Source organism: Chiloscyllium plagiosum, unplaced genomic scaffold (assembly GCF_037043375.1).
Source record: "Chiloscyllium plagiosum isolate Xiang-an unplaced genomic scaffold, Cpla_swu_hap1 HiC_scaffold_13, whole genome shotgun sequence".
Taxonomy (NCBI): domain Eukaryota; kingdom Metazoa; phylum Chordata; class Chondrichthyes; order Orectolobiformes; family Hemiscylliidae; genus Chiloscyllium; species Chiloscyllium plagiosum.
This window is the reverse complement of record NW_028270151.1, coordinates 76,076,379-76,098,793: the sequence shown is the minus strand read 5'-3', so window position 1 is coordinate 76,098,793 and position 22,415 is coordinate 76,076,379. Positions and strand designations below refer to the sequence as shown.

The window sequence follows — 22,415 nt, the reverse complement described above, 5'->3', positions numbered from 1 at the left end:
CATTTGGGCTTCAGCTAGAGGGTGCTTTTTCATGGTTACATCATTAAGCCCAGATACTGAATGGAGCCTCAGCATTTCATTATGAGTTAAACCAAAGTCACAAGCCTCTGCCAGTCATCTTAACTTAGTCAAAAATCCCGATACAGATTCCCCTGGTTATCGAATTGATGAGTAAAATTGATCACATCTTAGAATTAGAGGAAGCTTGGGGGTCATAATATTCCTTGACTAAACCCATCAATTTGAGACATGTTTTAGTATCTCATGCCAGAGGCAAATGTAGACTCCTAATAACCGATAAAGCTGTGGGTTCAGAAGCTGTCAGGAAAATTACTTGAGGTTGCTTTGCATTTGTCCCAAGACATTTGCCCAGAAAAAAATAGCTCATTCTTTCCAAATACTGGACCCAGTCTTTGATGGCAGGATTGAATAAGTCGAGCTTCCCAAATAACGGCATGCTGCTAGAAATGCTTACCCCAACTCAACAATGACTGTTGCGAGTGAGTTTCTTTAGGACCATGCCTTTCTCTCATTTCTACTGAAAATAACTCCACAGACGCTAGTATCCTATCACCAAGACACCCTTTATTTACATGTGGAGAGCCCTTGACACTGATCCAGCTTCCGCAGAGCCAGCTCGCAGAGTGAATAGAACCTCTGACACTCCTGTTTACATCTGTCAGCCAGGACTCCCTGATTGGACCAGATTAATAGCCCCATTCAGGGAGCTCACCTCTCAGATCCACCTGGCTGACCTGGTTACAATCATTACATCCACCTGGGCAATCAAAGCCTGCTGTATCTTTGCAGGATATTACACATCACACATCAAATTCTCACGCTGCATTATGCGCCAAAGACCAATATTCACCCAGCAGCCCTAGCCAACACTTAAGACTCATGAATACCAGCCAAATGCTCGAATTCATTTTTGTTCACCCATCAGTCTCATCTGCCATTTCTCTCTGCCTACATATACATAAAGGTGTTCACAAATAGCCAGCATATTGTCCAAATACTACCATAGACATTGTCTCTTGCAGAACAAGGTATTATACAGTGGAAGGCAATGAAAGAGTATGAGGGAAGGAAAGGACATTGGGATTTCATAGGGACCAGATAGCTCTCAACATCATTGTGCAAGTTACAATGGGCGCATTGTATTGACTGCAGTGGGAACATTGAGGCTAACAAGTTTTCCTGTCTTAGGTCCCTCATCAGCTTCCTTAGATTACTTACAGTGTGGAAACAGGCCCTTCGGCCCAACAAGTCCACGCCGACCGGCAACCCACCCAGACCCTTTCCCCTACACTTACCCCTTCACCTAACACTATGGACAATTTAGCATGGCCAATTCACCTAACCCACACATTTTTTGGACTGTGGGAGGAAACTGGAGCACCCGGAGGAAACCCACACAGACACAGAAGAATGTGCAAACGCCACACAATTAGTCGCTGAGGTGGGAATTGAACCCAGATCTCTGTCACTGTGAGGCAGCAGTGCTAACCACTGTGCCACCGTGCCGCCCCACCGTGCTGCTCTTCCCATCCAGCTATTAAGTGTGATGAACAAGTAGCTGATGGTGTCACCGTGGCCCACTAGCTCACATTTCCATCCATTCCTTTACTCTGACCTTCCTCTTCTGAGTTCCTGATTTCAGATACTCAGGAACTACCTCCAGAGCAACAACAGCTGCCTAAGGAGGAGAGAGAACATCTGCATAACATTTATCAAGAGGTTTAACAGATTGATCTGACTCATACAGCCAACAGCAGAGCCACTGATACTTCACACAGCTTAGAGATGGGAACAGAGTTGAGTTTGGCTTGTCTGGCAGCCTCCTTTCACTGCTAATAGAAGTAAATATGGAAGCATAATACACAAAGTTAGTTTAATGTTAATTTTTTTATTGCTGTTTTATTGATACTAAAACTGATTAAAAATAGAAAAGGGAAAAGCAATGAAGCATTGCTGGAAAATCAGATGGAGCAACGTTTCACAAGAGATGGCAGTAATGTTGGAGCAGAGCCAATGTGTATTATGTTAAATCTGTGTGCTGTTTGCCATTCACTCCTATCATGTGCATGACAAAAGTTGGTTATACCCACACTGAATCAAATGTATTTTGCATGCACAACGTTGGCACATAAAATTTGAATGATGATCATGTCAGTAAAGAACAAAGAAAGAAACGACAACATTCTGGTTCTGGCATCATGAATGGCCACAGTTGGAAAAATCTCAGCCTAAGTAGATCGGGCTAGTTACAGGAAGGGAAGTAGGTCAATCCTTGGTGTGCAGTTACAAGGTTAGCAAACTGTGAAGATGTGCTGGGAGAAATTTCTGCAAATAGGGATATTTAAAAATAGGGTAATAATACCAGACAGTTCAAATTTCTCAAGGTCAGTTGAAATAAAAGTAATACACATAATCCAAGTGGAAAACATTTTTAGACAACATCCAGGACCACTTCCTAATTCAATATGTCTCACCTTCAGCAATGAAACAAACGTTGCTTGATTTTAATCTGAGAAATTAAGGAACAAATAATTGATGCAAGAAGAAAATATGGGAAATAGTTACCATTATATAGTTTAAATGTAATAATAACAAAGATAAGGATGCTGCAAACAATATAGAGGAAGATCAGTGAGAAAACATCTGACCCAAGCTAACTGGACAAAATGATTGATGGCTCAATAGGAAATGTTTCCATTACGAGAAGGATATAGTAAACGCATTTGCATAAAATATAGAGTTGTGTGGATAAATTAAGTTTGGACTGCAATTCAAAATGGATGGACTTGAAAACAAAACTGATGTTAATTATGAGCAAAATAGGCTCAATAGGTGATGACATAATGGGATAAATTAATGGGAACAGGAAAATGATAAAAACATCGACAAATATAGTAAAGAAGAAGTAGGATTGCTCAGAGGTGATGGGAGGAATGTAAAGGAAGATCACAGGGAAAAGAAACTATATAGCTTACAGCAGATTTTACAAATGATGAAGTGAAAACATAGGCATATCTAAACAAGATATATAACTATTGCCATGAATAGATTTCTTGAGGAAGGAGGAATATGATAGCATGGTACTTATGGGTTGGAGAACCTTCCTGCTACTCATTAGCTGTTTGGTGTTTGCAAATTAATCAATTTAAGATTATTCATAGATTGCAAAATACTTTAGTTTGTTCTGAGGACTCAGCTTTATGTCTATAAAATACCTGAAGTAATATTAACTTGGGTACTACGTACTGTAATAGGTTAGGACAACTCCACGCTCTTTGTTTGAATCAAGATGAAATTAAAATTCTCTTCTAGTTGCTATTTAGGCATAAATAAACTATTTCAGTAATTTATTCTCAGTAACCACAATCCACAGCATAATACTTGCCTTTGTAGATCACAGTTCAAGCACTCAAAGCATCTGGCAGGGTCAAGGAAGTGTGAGGATGATGTATCACAGCTAATCTTTTCAGTTATGAGTTGCTGACATTTCTGGGAGAATTTGAATCTATAGCACAAAAAAAATCTGTAAGAGTGTGTGTGCATGGAGCATGAGAAGAAAATAAATCCTTTCCATTTCTCCATGAAATTCATAAGCAAGAACATTCATGCCCTCCCCAAAAATATTCATGGAAAATATTCCAATTGGATTTTGAAAAAATTAAGAAGTTAGTAAATACTGTCCTTAACTCTAAACTATTAATATAGTTTCTTTCCTGGTAATGTGTCAACAGCGGAGATATAAAAAGTAAACAGTCAGATGTTCAAAATAATTTTGTTACATTATTTGAGGTCAGTAAATTGGGTATGACAGAATCACTCAACAAAATATTTTATCATGTTCTCCTGCTTCAGTCAGTTTTGCTTTGCGATAGCTAAGTTGCAAAAGGAATATTGAAATAAATTATTGCTTGTTTAACCCTCAGGGTTACTACAAGCAGTGTCAAAAAAAGCCTGAAATGTTCTCACAGGATCGACTGCACACCATCTTTTCAAACATTGAAAACATTTACAAATTCCAGAAGAAGTTCCTGAAATGTCTGGAGAGGGCATACAATTTACAACAACCATACTTGACTGAGTTTGGCTTCTGCTTTCTCGATTATGTGAGTAGTTATTTAAATTTCCTTCAACCAATAGGCTAGCTCTTTTAATTTGAGTTTTTTTTCAAAACTGTTTAGAGGATTCCTCACTGCTACTGATGATGACTGGTTATGACAGTACTTATGTTGTGCAAAACCCATGAATCTTGGGGAATGAAAGACAGTGGTGCGATTCTATCTTTCACATACATGGAGATTTAACCACAACTGACTGTTAGAACATTAAGTAGGAACCAATAAAAAGGTGCAATCTAATAACAGTGGAGAGTTTGAGCTATATGGAAAGGCTGAATAGGCTTGGTCTGTTTTCTCCAGAGCGACGAAGGCTGAGGGGTGACCTTATAGAGGTCTATAAAATCATGAGGGACATGGATAGGATAAATAGACAAGGTCTGTTCCCTAGGGTGGGGGAGTCCAGAACTAGAAGGCGTAGGTTTAGGGTGAGAGGAAAAGAATTAAAAGGGATCTAAGAGGCAACTTTTTCACACAAAGGATGGGGCATGTATGGAATGAGCTGCCCAAGGAAGTAGTGGAGGCTGGTACAATTACAATTACAACATTTAAAAGGCATCTATATGAATAAGAAGGGTTTAGAGGGATATGGGCCAAGTGCTGGCAAATGGAACTAGATTAATTTAGGATATCTGGTTGGCATGGACAAATGGGACTGAAGGGTCTGTTTCTGTGCTGCACATCTCTGTGACTCTATCAGTCTAAAACAGCTACACTTATTTAACAGACCATCTCAGAACTTTTTCATTTTCATGCAATCTTGTGGACTAGGCAATCAACTTGAGGTCCTACAGTGACAGCACTGTACAATTTTCCCCCAGTCCCTAAACGCAATTACATTAAACTCCATCATATCAACCCACAACCCAACTCGGAAAAAAGTGAGTTCTAGATTTACAGGGCACCGACCTGATACAAGGAACAAAAGATTTCTATTATGACATTTGGGGTCCTAACAGTAGTTGGAAGATCCGAATCAAAAGGGTGGCATGGTGGCTCCAAGATTATCACTGCGGCCTCACAACGCCAGGGACCAAGGTTCAATTTCAGTCTCAGGCGACTGACTTTGTGGAGTTTGCACATTCTCCCCATGTTTGCGTGGGTTTCCTCCGGGTGCTCCGGTTTCCTCCCACAGTCCAAAGTTGTGCAGGTTACGTGAATTGGCCATGTTAAATTGCCCATAATGTTCAGGGATGTGTAGGTTAGGGGTAAATGTAGAGTAATGGGGAATGGATTTGGGTGGGATACATGTCGGAGGGTCAGTGTGGACTTGTAGGGCCGAAGAGCCTGTTTCTACACTGTAGGAATTCTAAAAACTGTATTCTAAATTCTAAAAAACTAATAACAGCATCAAGCATTTATATAGCAATTTGAAAGTACTAAAATATCCCAGGTGCTTCACAGGACATTTATCAAACAAATTCTGTTAATTAATGGACCAGTAAATGGACCAAGCTAATACTACGAGGTAAAAACAATGACTGCAGATGCTGGAAACCAGATTCTGGATCAGTGGTACTGGAAGAGCACAGCAATTCAGGCAGCATCCGACGAGCAGCAAAATCGACGTTTCGGGCAAAAGCCCTTCATCAGGAATAAAGGCAGAGAGCCTGAAGCATGGAGAGATAAGCTAGAGGAGGGTGGGGGTGGGGAGAAAGTAGCATAGAGTACAATAGGTGAGTGGGGGAGGAGATGAAGGTGATAGGTCAGGGAGGAGAGGGTGGAGTGGATAGGTGAAAAAGGAGCTAGGCAGGTCGGACAAGTCCGGACAGGTCAAGGGGACAGTGTGGAGCTGGAAGTTTGAAACTAGGATGAGGTGGGGGAAAGGGAAATGAGGAACCTGTTGAAGTCCATATTGATGCCCTGGGGTTGAAGTGTTCCGAGGCAGAAGATGAGGCGTTCTTCCTCAAGGCGTCTGGTGGTGAGGGAGCGGCAGTGAAGGAGGCCCAGGACCTCCATGTCCTCGGCAGAGTGGGAGGGGGAGTTGAAATGTTGGGCCATGGGGCGGTTTGGTTGATTGGTGCGGGTGTCTCGGAGATGTTCCCTAAAGCGCTCTGCTAGGAGGCGCCCAGTCTCCCCAATGTAGAGGAGACCGCATCAGGAGCAACGGATACAATAAATGATATTAGTGGATGTGCAGGTAAAACTTTGATGGATGTGGAAGGCTCCTTTAGGGCCTTGGATAGAGGTGAGGGAGGAGGTGTGGGCACAAGTTTTACAGTTCCTGCGGTGGCAGGGGAAAGTGCCAGGATGGGAGGGTGGGTCGTGGGAGGGCGTGGACCTGACCAGAAAGTCACAGAGGGAACTGTCTTTGCGGAAGGCGGAAAGGGGTGGGGAGGGAAATATATCCCTGGTGGTGGGGTCTTTTTGGAGGTGGCAGAAATGTCGGTGGATGATTTGGTTTATGCGGAGGTTTGTAGGGTGGAAGGTGAGCACCAGGGGCATTCTGTCTTTTTTACGGTTGGAGCGGTAGGGTCTGAGGGTGGAGGTGCGGGATGTGGACGAGATGCGTTGGAGGGCATCTTTAACCACGTGGGAAAGGAAATTGCGGTCTCTAAAGAAGGAGGCCATCTGGAGTGTTCTATGGTGGAACTGGTCCTCCTGGGAGCAGAAACAGCGGAGGCGGAGCAATTGGGAATACGGGATGGCATTTTTGCAAGAGATAGGGTGGGAAGAGGTGTAATCCAGTACTACACCTACTTCTCCTGCTTTGAGTTATTTTGTTCCTGGATCAGAACACACTACACACAATTATCTTTTCTTTGGTTCTGAGGGAAGCCAGATGTCATCAGCTGCTCCTCCTGGCTCTACAAGTAATACTGTGAGCCACTACTTACAAATCACCAACCGTGAAATTGTCATACATAGATTTTGAATGAGTTAGATTTGATAAATATTTCTTAGTTGCTTTGAAAAATTAAAATATGTTTTTATCTGATGCTTTTAGCATCAGCAGTACATAAGAATTAAGAGCAGGAGCTGTCACATTACTTTAATGGCCTGTTCTGCTATTCAATAAGATCATAACTAAACTTCTCCTTAAATTACCTTTTCCCAACCAGAGCTCCTAACTTTTTATTGCATTCAAAATCTATCATCAACTGTTTTTGAATATGGTTAACAAATAAATATGGTTAACAAATAAATATTTTTGGGGTAGAGAATCTCAACGATTGACAATACATTGAGTGGATGCATTTTTCCTCCTCTCAGTCCTTATTGTAGATCTGTATCTGTCAAGTGTGTGGGTTCTTTAGGAGGTTAAATGGTCTCATGTAGATGGTAGCCATCTTGTATCCTAAAGAGCAGTGCGTTGTAAACAATATGCTGTTTATTACATCTCTACAACAATTTATACATTATAAAAATAGGCTTTACATTACTATGTTGGGGGAGACAGTCTTTCTCTCCTTTCTTTCTCGCCCCCAAGTTTGCAATATGTCAATGTGCTTATTGCACTGAATCAAGTATTAATCCTTTCAGATCCATGTAGCATCTCTATATTTTCCAAATAATATTGTTTTATTCTAACTTACATAACGGCGTTTACTATTAACCCATCTCCAAGGGCGTGTTTGACTTGTAAACTAAGACAATCTGGAGATTTCACTGTTCTCTATGACTGTGTTCTCTATGAGCTTGGAAGAATAGTCATTCATTGGTGAGGAGGTAGTTGTCTTCCTTAGTCTGAAGTTCTCCTCTGTTGTCAGTTTTGCCATTCATTTCATCCCAATAATCTAAAATAATGCTCAATTGTACTAGGGTGAGGATCTTATTAACTTTCTTGTGTCTCATTCAACAGTACCAGCAATATATGACCTTAATTTATTTGCATCTCCACAGATAATCCAACTTTTCTGTTTAAATCCATGAATCTCACCTCTTGAGCCATCCCTAGTGTTATACACACCAGTACATTTTGAGTTAAGCAGCAAAACACTTTTAGGAATTTGCAAAGGTTTTACTGCAAATCTATATTATAGATCTTATACTATATTATCGGACATAAATAAGTTTTCATGTTCCCCTTCTAGGCCCTGGCCCTGTCTAGAAACCAACACCTCACTGGGGAAGAACACAACTCCTACAGATTTTCCTTCACCACCTGTTCAGCGATATTATTACACAACTCTGGTACTTGAACCTGGGTCTCTGAGCTCAGAGAGAGAGACAGTAACACTACACCTTAAAGCCAGTTGTAGGTATTTTTTCCTAATCAACTTGCTTAGGCACTCTCAGAAACTTTCTCACAGGGTCTTCTGGTGAGAAGTAGAGATACTAGCACTGCACCACAAGAGCCCCCAAACTCAACTCCTACATATTTTCTAATCAACCTGTTCAGAGATGTCATTCCATACCTCTGGAGTGGGTGGGAATTGAACCCATTCTTCCTGATTCAGAGGTGGAGGCAATATCACTGCGCCACAAGAATGCTTCAAACTCAACTCCTTTATTATTTTTTTCTCTATATCTAGAAGTGCTATCACATGCAGCTGAGCATTTTTTTCTCCCCTTTAGATTTCCCCTGTTTCCAACAAATTATTTTATTCTTCAGAACCCAGTGAGAACCATGTAATCAAACCAAAGTGTTGGGAGCAAGGGAGGGGATTGTCAAAATGGAATTGGAGGGGGAAATAAGGCACTCCATCCCCTGTGGTGCCCAACTTTCAAACACAACTTCTAAGTTTTCCAATCAACCTGTTTAGAATGTTGTTAAACATCTCTGGAGCAGGTAGGACTTGAACCCAGTGATACTATCACTGCATTGAATAGCACTTTAATATCTTGAAGTGCTCCAAACTCAACTCTGAGATTTTATTTTTCTGAACAACCTGTTCAGGGATGTTATGACACACATTTAGTGCGGGTAGAACTTGAAGCCAGGTCTCCTGTGTCAGGGGTAGGGACACCACCACCACTATGCCACAAAAGCCCAAACTAAAACTCAACTCCAAGACTTTTCTGAATCAATCTGTTAAGCATTGTTTTTATGCAGCTCTGGAGAAGATGGAACGTGAACCCAGGCTTCCTGGCTTAGAAGTAAGAACACTACCAATGCACCACAACAGCCCTCCAACTCAATTCTTTTCTTTTTTCTTTTATATCCAGAAGTTTTATCACACACAACTGAATGGCTTTTTCCAGCACCAAATCTGCTGTGGCAATTTTCACCTATTAACCACCACCAGTATATTCTGCATTTTCTAAATAAATTACACGCAAGCCAATTAATGGTAATGCATTTAATGTGTTTAGATATTTTCAAATCACTCTGTTATTACACACCTCTGGAGCAAGTGGTACATTAATGTTTTGGAGATGCCGGTGTTGGACTGGGGTGTACAAAGTTAAAAATCACACAACACTAGGTTATAGTCCAACAGGTTTAATTGGAAGCACACTAGGCCATATTGTCTAGCCAATATCAATTGTTACAGTTAACCTGAGAATGCAACTTTTAAAAAAAGGTTTTGTGATTTACACATGAAAGAAGTGAAACTATCATGGTATTCGAACAGATGAAAGACTCAACAGACAATCAAGGTATTTTCAACGTATCATTTCAGTTACATCACATTGGAAACTTTTGCTATAAATTCTGTGCCTTACAATTGTGTCCTCCACTATCACCTGATGAAGGAGCGGCACTCCGAAAGCTAGTGTGCTTCCAATTAAACCTGTTGGACAATAACCTGATGTTGTGTGATTTTTAATTTTGTACTTTAATGCATACTTCCTAGCTCAGAGGTAGACATACCATTACTGCAGTATTGGAACCCTTCAAACTCAGCACCTAGAGATATTTTAATTAACCTGTTCAGAAATGTTCTTACCCAGGCTCAGATATGACCCCAAACCCAACTTGTTGTTTTCTTTTCTTTTGTGAATTCAGTTTTCTTGGAAAGGATAGGAAGTTGGATCTTCCTCTTTCTATCCATCAGTAAGTCAAATGGTGCTGGAAAATGTTGCAATTCATTAGTACAATATAGAAATTGGAATTCTTCTTCAAGAATGACTTAACCATTCTGACCCTGTGTTCAATTGTGGGCAAAATGGTGAGGATGTGACATACTCAAACCCAGAACTGGCTGCAAAATTGCTGAACCACTCAATGCATTGTGTGAAACAAACATAATTTTCTACCTATCAGAAATATCATATGTGAGACTTAGATGACTGCTTGCATAAGTGTTGTATTCAACTTCTTAACCTCGATCAATCAGGAGTAATTAATCAATGACAGTCAAATAAAAAGAAATCCCAAGGCCTGTTAGGCATTTTGTTGATATTAATAATTCTTTTTGCTCTGGCATGTGGATGGTGCATGTCTCACAAATGGTAATAAGTTCCTTAATATTGTTGAGGACTCCAGGATACCACACTGTAAACTGCATTTGGTCGCATTTGGTGACTCCTAGGTGTCCTTGATGAAGCTTCCCCGAAACTTCTTCTCCAGTTGAAGCTGGGATGTTTTTCATACACCAGCAGGTGTTTAACAATTTTAAAACTATTCCTGTTCTCAAAATATGTTTTCATGGCCACATCCCACTGAAGCAGCTATGCAAATAACTCTTGGTGCAATGTCACCAGAATTGCAGACATTCGTAGTCTCTCTTTCATTCTTATTGAATCTGGTTACACTGATTGTGATTTTCTAGTTGTTGTGCTACTGTGGACCAAGTGTATGACTTGATTTCTCTGGATGGTCACTCAGGAGAGCACATCCACTGTTGCCGGTTTCCCTGTGTGTAGACTGCTTCAGAAGTGACAGTCATGAGAAAAAAACTTTCCATCTTTGGAAGCATTCTTGCATGTTCCTTCTCATTGAGTTGATGTCTCAATGATTGAGCTGCTCTCAACTATTATCAAAAGTAGACAATGAAGTCTTTGTTATCTGACCATTTGTTTCAGAGCCAATAGATCTTTTGTTTCGGAGCCAATGGCCCAGCATGACTAAGCACTTAAGAAAGACTGTAACTTTTGAACTACTATCTTTATTTCTTTATTTACTACCTAATGCAAAGAATGACTGTGATGTTTAACTTTAACTTCCTTCTTTAATTCTTTCTATTCTGTTCTTAAGATTTTGTACCTAGATAGTTGTACCTAAGATGGTACTATGTGTGGTGATATTGTACACTTTTGATGATATTTCTGTACTTTTGTGCTTGAGTATATGTGACAATAAAGTCTAAATCTAAATCTAGATCTAGACCAGCCATTGATTTCTATTGAAAGCTGGACATGCAGAATAAAATATCAAATTTAGTTGCTCAGTAACTTTTACTTTCTGGGGTACTTCCCATCTGCATTTAACTAAAAATGAATGAATTTAATTCAAAACCAAAGATGAGATGAGGAATTTCCTTTTAACATAGCATATCATTGTGATCTGGAATGTACCACCTCAAACATTGTTGGAAGTAAATTCAATGACAATGTTGAAAAGGAAATTGATCACAATGTTTGGACTGGAAAAATTTGCAGAGCATTGGAATAAAGTGGGGGATTGGAGCTATTTGGCTTTAGCAAAGGATTGAAACTAGCAGTGTGGTCTGAAAGAGCACCTCCGCCCCACCCCCCCACCCCACCCCTGTACTATATATCAATGCATGATTACAGAATTTGTACTATTGTTGATCGAAGTTTATCAAGTTTCAAGTCAGTGCTTCCAATTGAACCAGTTTAACTATAACCTGGTGTGTGATATTTAACCAAGTCAGAAGAGATACTGTTCCTTTACCAAGTTGTACTTATTTGCCTGTTTCCTTGCATTGGAATGACGTTCAACTGTCAGCTTGATTTGATGTAACGAAGTTAACACTAGTGTTGGATTGCTGTATTATTATTTTTGTTACAAAACAACACTAACTATGAACAAACAAAGATTCTAAAATATGCTCTCATGTTTTCACTTCTGTTGACTTAATTCAACCTTTGAGCAGTCTTTGGATATCACCTCCCATCACTTGACAGTAATAATTACAAATTAGAGTTTTAATGAAACCTCTGTTGCAGCTCAAAATAAATTCTGTGAGCCTACTTTGTTCCTGCAGTTCAAAAGCTATAATTTCCTAATTAACTGTCCTTAACATACACGTGTACCCCCGATTATTAACAATTATCTCACACACACAGTATTCTGAATATTTGACTGGATTTTGCTAAGTTGCATTCAGGATTTTGAACCCAGAATATTATTTAGAATTAATTATTGAAATGAAGAACTTACTTAAAATGACAAAAGTTAAAAGTGCAAAATTCTCAAGAGAGGTAAAAAGTATTATTCCATGAAAATCTGCAATCCATCTATTTTCCTCCAAAGGAAATATTTTGAAGAAATGGAACAGTTTCAAATTGTTCATGAAACAATCTGATTTTCTTGATGAACATGTATTCAATATATCCTTCTCCTCACTTCATTAGTGAATAAAGCCAATCTCAGGATGCACCGTTGCTAATCTATGCAAGAGATTATGCAAGGGGCAGGAGCAAGAATAGAACATATGGCTTGGCATGTATGCACCTTATGACTGATCTTGGGCTTTAACTTCACTTTCCTGCTTGCCCCCCCACATCCCTCAATTACCTGAGAGCCCAAAATTTCTCCACCACAACTTTAATGTATTCAATGATGGCACAGCTACAACCCTCTGAGGTAAAGAATTTCACCCATTAACACTCCTCATCTCAGTCTCAAATTATTGACCCTTCAGCCTGAGACCATGCTGTTGTGTTTGAGATTCCCCAGACCACAGACTCTTGAACTCTCATTATTTATCCTATCAAGTCTCTTCAGTACCTTACATTTTTCAATGAGATCAACTATCATTTTCCTAAATTCATTAATTTATCAACCAATGTACTCAGCCTGTCATCATAGGCCATCTCTCACTTCAAAGGGACCAATACAGTGAATCTTTGCTGTACTATCTCCCAAGTACTTCCTTTCTTAAGACACTATTTCAGGTATGACAAAACTCTCAAACTGCAATTGTCAATTTGTTCAATCTTTGCATTTTAACTATAATGCCTTTTATTGAAGGACAGAACAGCTTACCTAGGACTACAGTTACTTTTGGAGTCCATATCATCAATCCTATTGCAGTGCTTCCAACCATTTCTTGATTTCACATGGAGGGAATCAAATTGGCTGAAATATTGGCACCTGCAATGCTGGGACCTCAGGAGAAAGTCAAGATGGATCATCCACTCAGCACTTCTAGCTGAAGATGGCTGCAAATGCTCCAGTCTCATCATTTGCTCTGATATGCTGGGCTCCCCCATCATTGAGGTTGGAGATATTTGTGGAAAATCCTTGCAATTTTTGGGAACCTAATCTGGGAGTACACAGCATCCACTATCATTAATCCATGATGAAGACCGACATTTTGTGTGAGAAAGAGGCATGCATCAATTGCTTCAAAATACAAGTTGATTTGTTTAATCATTGCAAGTCATTACTCTCACAAGAGTTCATTATCTGTCTCCAAGCCTTTCTGAATGATTTTTTCAAGTTAATTTTCTATCTCAACTATCTCCCCTCCCACTATGCATTATTTTTTCTCTTTATTTTGTCCATCTGATTCTTATCAATCCTGAATCTTCTTAAATTTCATTACTTATGAGATAGACTGTTGGATCCAATGTTCAAGGCATCCCACTTACCAAACTGACCTCACATCCCTGTTGTCAATCTACACCTCCAGAAAATTGCAGCTCAAAAAATAAGATGATCTGTCAAGTTTGGAAGAAATTTCAACTCAAAATTCCCTCCATAAGGCAGGACTGCTACCACTAAGTCAAAAAGTCACTCATCAGCAGAACATGCAAATAGACAAATAAATTCATTGTACAAGTGTGAAGCTAAATAGAAATGATACTATATTCAGAATGAAAAACAAACTTTTTTTTTGCTTCTGATGTAAATAAAGCTCTTAACAATTAAATAACTTTATACTTTCTTTTAATTGTGGCTGGGATATCATTCTCAACTTTATAACAAAATGGCAAATTGGACATGCACACGCCAGCCCATTATTGAACCAGGCCAATTCTCAATTCAATTGGCTTTGATTCAGTTGGAATGGAAATCGGGCAGCTGCTGCAATGGATAGTTGATTCACTCAAAGCGTTAAACATCCAGATGATAAAGGTAAATATTATCCCCATTGTTTACATTTTAAAAACAAACTTAGAGTCATAGAGTCACAGAGATGTACAGCACAGAAACAGATCCTTCAGTCCAACCTGTCCATGCCAGCCGGATATTCTAATCTAATCTAGTCCCATTTGCCAGAACCCGGCCCATATCTCTCTAAGCCCTTCCTATTCATATACACATCCAGATGCCTTTTAAATATTGTAATTGTACGAGCCTCCACACTTCCTCTGTCTGCTCATTCCATGCACACACCACCCTCTGCATGTAAAAGTTGGCCCTTAGGTCTCTTTTATATCCTTCCCCTCTCACCCTTAACCTATACCCTCTAGTTCCGGACACCCCCACCCCAGGGAAAAGACCTTGTCTGTTTATCCTATCCATGCCCCTAAGATTTTGGAAACCTCTATAAGGTCACCCCTCAGCCTCCAACGCTCCAGGGAAAATTCAGCCTATTCAGCCTCTCCCTATAGCTCAAATCCTCCAACCCTGCAACATCCTTGTAAATCTTTTCTGAATTCCTTCAAGTTCACAACATCCTTCCATTAGGAAGGAGACCAGAATTGCACGCAATATTCCAAAAGTGGCCTCACCAATGTTCGGTACAGCTGCAGGACCTCCCAACTCCTATACTCAATGCTCTGACCAATAAAGGAAAGCATACCAAATGCCTTCTTCACTATCCTATCCACTTGCGACTCTACTTTCAAGGAACTATGATCCTCCACTCCAAGGTCTCTTTGTTCAGCAAAACTCCCCAGGACCTTACTATTAAGCAAATAAGTCCTGCTCTGATTTGCTTTTCCAAAATGCGGCACATCACATTTATCTAAATTAAATTCCATCTGCCCCTCCTCAGCCCATTGACCCATCTGATCAAAATCCCACTGTAATCTGAGGTAACCCACCACACCTCCGATTTGGATGTCATCTGCTAGCTTATTAACTATACCTCCTATGTTCACATCCAAATCATTTATATTCATGATGAAAAGTAGTGGACCCAGCACGGATTCTTGTGGCACACTACTGGTCACAGGCCTCCAGTCTGAAAAACAACCCTCCGCCACCACCCTCTGTCTTCTACCAAATGGCTAGCTCTCCCTGTATTCCATGAGATCTAACCTTGCTAATCAGTCTCCCATGGAGTCCATATAGAGCATGTCCACTGCTCTGCCCTCATCAATCCTCTTTGTTACTTCTTCAAAAACTCAATCAAGTTCATGAGACATGATTTCCCACACACAAAGCAATGCTGACTATCCCTAATCAGTGCTTGCCTTTCCAAATACCTATAAATCTTGTCCCTCATGATTCTCTCCAAAAACTTGCCCACCACTGGTGTCATTACCATCTTTTTAAAACAGTGGCACCACATTAGCTAACCTTTAGTCTTCTGGCATCTCATCTGTGACTACTGATGACACAAATTTCTCAGCAAGAGATCCAACAATCACTTCTCTAGCTTCCCACAGAGTTAGAGGGTACACCTGATCAGGTCCTGGGGATTTATCCACTGTTATGCATTTCAAGACATCCAGCACTTCCTCCTCTAAAATATGGACATTTTCAAGATGCCACCATCGATTTCCTCACTTTCTATATCTTCCATTTCCTCTGCACAGTAAATACTGATGCAAATTACTCGTTTATTGTCTCCCCCATCTCCTGCGGTTCCACACAAAGGTCACCTTGCTGATCTTTGAGGGGCCTCATTCTCTCTCTAGTTACCCTTATGTCCTTAATGGATTTATAAAAACCCTTTGGATTCTCCTTAACTCTATTTGCCAAAGCTATCTCGTGTCACCTTTTTGCCGTCATGATTTCCCTCTTAAGTTTACACCTACTGCTTTTAAATTCTTCTAAAGATTCACTTGATCCCTGCTGTTTATACCTGACATATGCTTCCTACTCTTTCTTAATCAAATCGTCAATTTGTCTCGTCATCCAGCATTCCCTATACCTACCAGCCTTTCCTTTCACCTTAACAGGAACATACTGTCTCTGGACTCTCATTATTACATTTCTGAAGGTTTCCCATTTTCCAGCCATCCCTTTATATCTGCCCCCAATCAGCTTTTCAAAGTTCTTGCCTAATACTGTCAAAATTAGCCTTTCTACAATTTAGAACTTCAACTTTTAGATCTGGTCTATCCTTTTCCATCACTATTTTAAAACTAATAGAATTATTGTGGTTCTGTTCGCCAAGCTGGGAATTTGTGTTGCAGATGTTTCGTCCCCTGTCTAGGTGACATCCTCAGTACTTGGGAACCTCCTGTGAAGTGTTTCTGTGTTGTTTCCTCTGGCATTTATTGTGGTTTGTCTCTGCCGCTTCCGGTTGTCTACAACACAAATTCCCAGCTTGGCGAACAGAACCACAACAACGAGCACCCGAGCTACAAATCTTCTCACAAACTTTAATAGAATTATGGTCGCATGCCCCAAAGTGCTTTCCCACTGACACCTTAATCACCTGCTCTGTTTTATTTCCCAAGAGTAGGTCAAGTTTTGCACCTTCTCTAGTAGATACATCCACACACTGAATCAGAAAACTTTCTTGTACACTCTTAACAAATTCCTCTCCAACACCTTGGCAGTCCCAGTCTATGTTTGGAAAGTTAAAATCCCCTACCATAACCACCCTATTATTCTTACAGATAACTGAAATCTCAATAGATAGACAATAGACAATAGGTGCAGGAGTAGGCCAGTCTGCCCTTCGAGCCTGCACCGCCATTCAATATGATCATGGTTAATCATTCTTAATCAGTATCCTGTTCCTGCCTTATCTCCATAACCCTTGATTCCACTATCCTTGAGAGCTCTATCCAACTCTTTCTTAAATGAATCCAGAGACTGGGCCTCCACTGCCCTCTGGGGCAGAGCATTCCACACAGCCACCACTCTCTGGGTGAAGAAGTTTCTCCTCATCTCTGTCCTAAATGGTCTACCCCGTATTTTTAAGCTGTGTCCTCTGGTTCGGCACTCACCCATCACCCTCCAGAGTGTCCAATCCTTTAATAATCTTATATGTCTCAATCAAATCCCCTCTCAGTCTTCTAAACTCAAGGGTATACAAGCCCAGTCGCTCCAGTCTTTCAGTGTAAGGCAATCCCGCCATTCTAGGAATTGACCTCGTGAACCGATGCTGCACTCCCTCAATAGCCAGAATGTCTTTCCTCAAATTTGAAGACCAGAACTGCACACAGTACTCCAGGTGTGGTCTCACCAGGGCACTGTACAGCTGCAGAAGAACCTCTTTGCTTCTATACTCAATCCCTCTTGTTATGAAGGCCAGCATGCTATTAGCCTTCTTCACTACCTGCTGTACCTGCATGCTTACCTTCATTGACTGGTGTACAAGAACACCCAGATCTCTCTGTACTGCCCCTTTACCTAAATTGATTCCATTTAGGTAGTAATCTGCCTTCCTGTTCTTGCCACCAAAGTGGATAACCATACATTTATCCACATTAAACTGCATCTGTCATGCATCTGACCACTCACCTAACTTTTCCAGGTCACCCTGTAATCTCCTAACATCCTCATCACATTTCACCCTGCCACCCAGCTTAGTATCATCAGCAAATTTGCTAATGTTATTACTAATACCATCTTCTATATCATTAACATATATTGTAAAAAACTGCGGTCCCAGTACTGATCCCTGCGGTACCCCACTGGTCACTGCCTGCCATTCCGAAATGGAGCCGTTCATCACTACTCTTTGTTTCCTATCAGGCAACCAACTTTCAATCCAAGTTAGTAAATTGCCCCCAATACCATGCTCCCTAATATTGCTCACTAACCTCCTATGTGGGACTTTATCAAAAGCTTTCTGAAAGTCCAGGTACACTACATCTACTGGATCTCCCTCGTCCATCTTCAGAGTTACATCCTCAAAAAATTCCAGAAGATTAGTCAAGCATAATTTCCCTTTCATAAATCCATGCTGACTCTGACCTATCCTGTTACTACTATCCAGGTGTGTCGTAATTTCATCCTTTATAATAGACTCCAGCATCTTTCCCACCACTGAAGTCAGACTAACTGGTCTATAATTTCCTGCTTTCTCTCTCCCACCTTTCTTAAAAAGTGGTACAACATTAGCCACCCTCCAATCCGCAGGAACTGATCCCGAATCTATCGAACTCTGGAAAATAATCACCAACGCATCCACGATTTCTCGAGCCACCTCCTTCAGTACCCTGGGATGTAGACCATCAGGCCCTGGGAACTTATCAACCTTCAGACCTAACAGTCTCTCCAACACCAATTCCTGGCAAATATAAATTCCTTTCAGTTCAGGTCCTTCAGCCACTGTTACCTCTGGGAGATTGCTTGTGTCTTCCCCAGTGAACACAGATCTGAAGTACTAATTCAATTCTTCTCCCATTTCTTTGTTCCCCGTAATTTATTCCCCTGTTTCTGTCTTCAAGGGCCCAATTTTAGTCTTAACCATTTCTTTGCCTTTCACATACCTAAAAAAGCTTTTACTATCCTCCTTTATATTATTGGCCAGTTTACCTTCGTACCTCATTTTTTCTCTGCGTATTTCCTTCTTAGTAATCCTCTGTTGTTCTTTAAAAGCTTCCCACTTATCTTTGCTATGTTATACTTTTTCTCTTTTAATTTTATATGTTTCTTAACTTCCCTCTTCAGCCTCCTTACAAATTTGTTTCTCAATTTCCCACTGATGATTAGGGTTTCTAAACTACAATCCCAATAAGGTGTCATCCCTTTCTTATTTCTCAGTTCCACCCAAATAACTTCCCTGGAAGTATTCCCAGGAATAACCTCCCTCAGATTAGCTGTAATGCTATCCCTTATCAAAAACGCCACTCCCCCGCCTCTCTTGCCTCCCTTTCTATCCTTCCTGTAGCATTTGTATCCTGGAACATTAAGCTGCCAGTCCTGTCCATCCCTGAGCCATGTCTCTGTAATTGCCATGATATCCCAGTCCCATATTCCTAACCATGCCCTGAGTTCATCTACTTTCCCTGTTCAGCCTCTTGCATTGAAGTAAATGCAGTTTAATTTATCAGTCCTGCCTTGTTTTCTGCTTTGTTCCTTCCTCCCTTGACTATTTTACTTGTTCCTTTTCCCAACTGTACCAGTCTCAGATTGATCTCTTTCCTCACTATTGCCCTGAGTTGCTCCCATCTTACTAGTTTAATTCCTCCCGAGCAGCTCTCGCAAGTCTCCCTGCCAGTATATTAGACCCCTTCCAATTCAGGTACAATCCATCCTTCTTGTACAGGTCACTTCTACCCCAGAAGAGATTCCAATGATCCAAAAATGTGAACCTTTCTCCCATGCACCAGCTCCTCAGTCACGCATTCATCTGCTCTCTCCTCCTATTCCTACCCTGACTTGCTCATAGCACCGGGAGTAATCCAGCTATTACTACTTGAGGACCTCCTTTCTAATTTCCTGCCTAACTTTCTATATTTTCTCTTCAGAAGCTCATCCCTTTTCCTTCCTATGTTGTTGGTTCCAATGTATACAATCACTTCCTGCTGGTCCCTCTCCCCTTTGAGCACATTCTTCACCCTCTCTGACACATCCTCGATCCTGGCATCAGGGAGCACCACACCATTCAGGGCTTTTGCTGCTGGCCACAGAAATGTCTATCTGTGCCACTGACTACAGAGTCCCCTATCACAATCGATCGCTTTGGACCTGGCGTACCCCTGATTGCATTAGAGCCATTCTCAGTACGAGAAACTTGGCTGTTCGTGCTCCATTCCCCTGAGAATCCATCACCCCCTACATTTTCCAAAACAGCATACTTGTTTGAAATGGAAATAGCCACAGGAGACTCCTGCACTACCTGTCTACCCCTCCTATCTTTCCTGGAGTTAACCCATCTTTGTGACTGTATCTGTGGTTTTCTCCCTTCCTTTAACTGCCATCCACCACACCCCCTAACTCTTGTAAATTGCTTGTTGCCTCTAACTGTCACTCCAACAGTCACTCCGATAGAATTTACATCTAAACACATCTACTACAGACATAATCAACAGTAACATGGAAACTCTCTCCAAACTCCCACATCTGACAGGAAGAGCACATCACTCAACTAAAAGCCACCTTTGCTCCTTCACAATCTATAGACTCAGAAAATAGCATTGTCCTTTTGCCCTAAAAAAAAATTGCTCCAGGCTAACTTAGTACTTATGGTTTACATTTTTAAAAAAATCAAGAGACAGATTTCAATAAAACACATAATCAAGAAAGAACCCACTCTCTTCACTACTGCAGACTTACAGTAAGGTTACACATTAAAAACCACACACTTATCTGTTTCTGTGCTGTAAGCTGTCCCACACAGGGCCCTCTAAGGTCAGCTGTGAATTTTGCTGTTTGTTAATTTTATTCCAGATGCACTTCAATGTCTGGAGGTACATGAACTCAAACAGCAAAGGCAGTAACTGTGCAGATTCACTGCTGTCTCAGTTAGCAGTATAGGTTTCTTTCTCTCTCTTCCTCCCTACCATGTGCTCAATGCCTTTAACTGTGTGTCTTCCTTTTAAAAGTGTCGTTGTGTTGACTTTTTTCCCAAATTTCCAAAATAACGCAAAAGCGTAAAAAAATAGTAATTGCTGCTCCTGAAATCACCTCCAACACTTAAAATACCTCAAAAAAGGAGCAGCTCTTACCACCACAATTCTTTCCCATCCTCCGTCTTGGATTACCCAGAATCCATTTTTTTCTTTTGGTTTGGTTTCATGCAACAGTGAGTTTATTCCATGCTTTTAATTCACTCATGGAATGTGGGCATTGCTTGCTGGGAGAGCATTTGTTATACATCCTTAATTGTCCTTGAGAAAGTGGTGGTGACCTACTTTCTTGAACCATCACAGCCGATTTGCTTTGAGGTACACATACAATGCTGTTAGGAATGGAGCTCCAGGATGTTGACCCAACAACACTGAAGGAACAGTGATGTACTTCCATATCAGGATGGTGAATGGCTTAGAGGGGAACTTGCAGATGATGATGTTGTTATCCTTAGTGACTTTCTGCAGTGCATCTTCGTAGTTACTACTGATATTGGTAGCAGAGGCACTGAATGTTTAGATATTGCACCAATGAAGCAGGCTTCTTTGCTCTGAATGGTGTCAAGCTTCTCGTGTCTTGTTGGAGCTGCACACATCCAGGCAAGTGGGAATATTTCAACATACTCCTGAATTGTGCATTGTAAATGGTGGATAGGATGTGGGAAGTCAGGAGGTGAGTTACTTGAAGCAAGATTCCTATCCTCTGACTTGCTCTTGAAGCCATGATATTTATAAGGCTAGTCCAGTTCACTTTCTGGTCAGTGGTAACTCTCAGATATTGATAGTGAGTGATTCAATGAAGGTAATGTCAAGATTAGATCATCACTTATTGGAGATGGTCACTGGCTGGCATTTGTATGGCATGAATGCTTATTGTCATTGTCAGTCCAAACATGGATATTGCTCAGGTCTTGCTGGGCGGCACGGTGGCACAGTGGTTAGCACTGCTGCCTCACAGCGCCAGAGACCCGGGTTCAATTCCCGCCTCAGGCGACTGACTGTGTGGAGTTTGCACGTTCTCCCCGTGTCTGCGTGGGTTTCCTCCAGGTGCTCCGGTTTCCTCCCACATCACAAAGATGTGCAGGGTCAGGTGAATTGGCCATACTAAATTGCCCGTAGTGTTAGGTAAAGGGTAAATGTAGGGGTATGGGTGGGTTTCGCTTCGGTGGGTCGGTGTGGACTTGTTGGGCCGAAGGGCCTGTTTCTACACTGTAATCTAATCTAAAATCTAATCTAATTTGCTTCTTGTGTCTTATTGGAGCTGTACTCATCCAGACAAATGGGAATATTTCAACAAACTCCAGAACCTAAGGAGTCATGAGTAATGCTAAAAGTTGTGCAACCATCAGTGAACACCCTCACTTCTGACCTTATGATAGGGGGGTGGGCATTGATGAAACAACTGCAGATGATTTGGCGTAAGACACTCACCTGACCAACTCCTGCAGAGGTGTACTGGAGCTGAGGTGACTGACCTCCAACCACCACAAGCGTCTTCCTACATGGCAGATATAACTCCCAACAGCAGAGCGTTTCTATTTACTCCAGTTTTGCTTG

At 41.0% G+C, this 22,415-nt stretch overlaps 1 protein-coding gene across 1 annotated transcript in view; it reads left to right on the top strand.

Moving 5' to 3' along the window:
* Positions 1-22,415, top strand: part of LOC122556295 (rho guanine nucleotide exchange factor 4-like) — a 108,905-nt gene that overhangs the window by 55,929 nt on the left and 30,561 nt on the right. Inside the window, exon 6 of the mRNA XM_087993920.1 lies at positions 3,945-4,124. Within this exon, the coding sequence (XP_087850046.1) occupies positions 3,945-4,124 (180 nt within the window). The remainder of the gene's footprint in view (positions 1-3,944; positions 4,125-22,415) is intronic.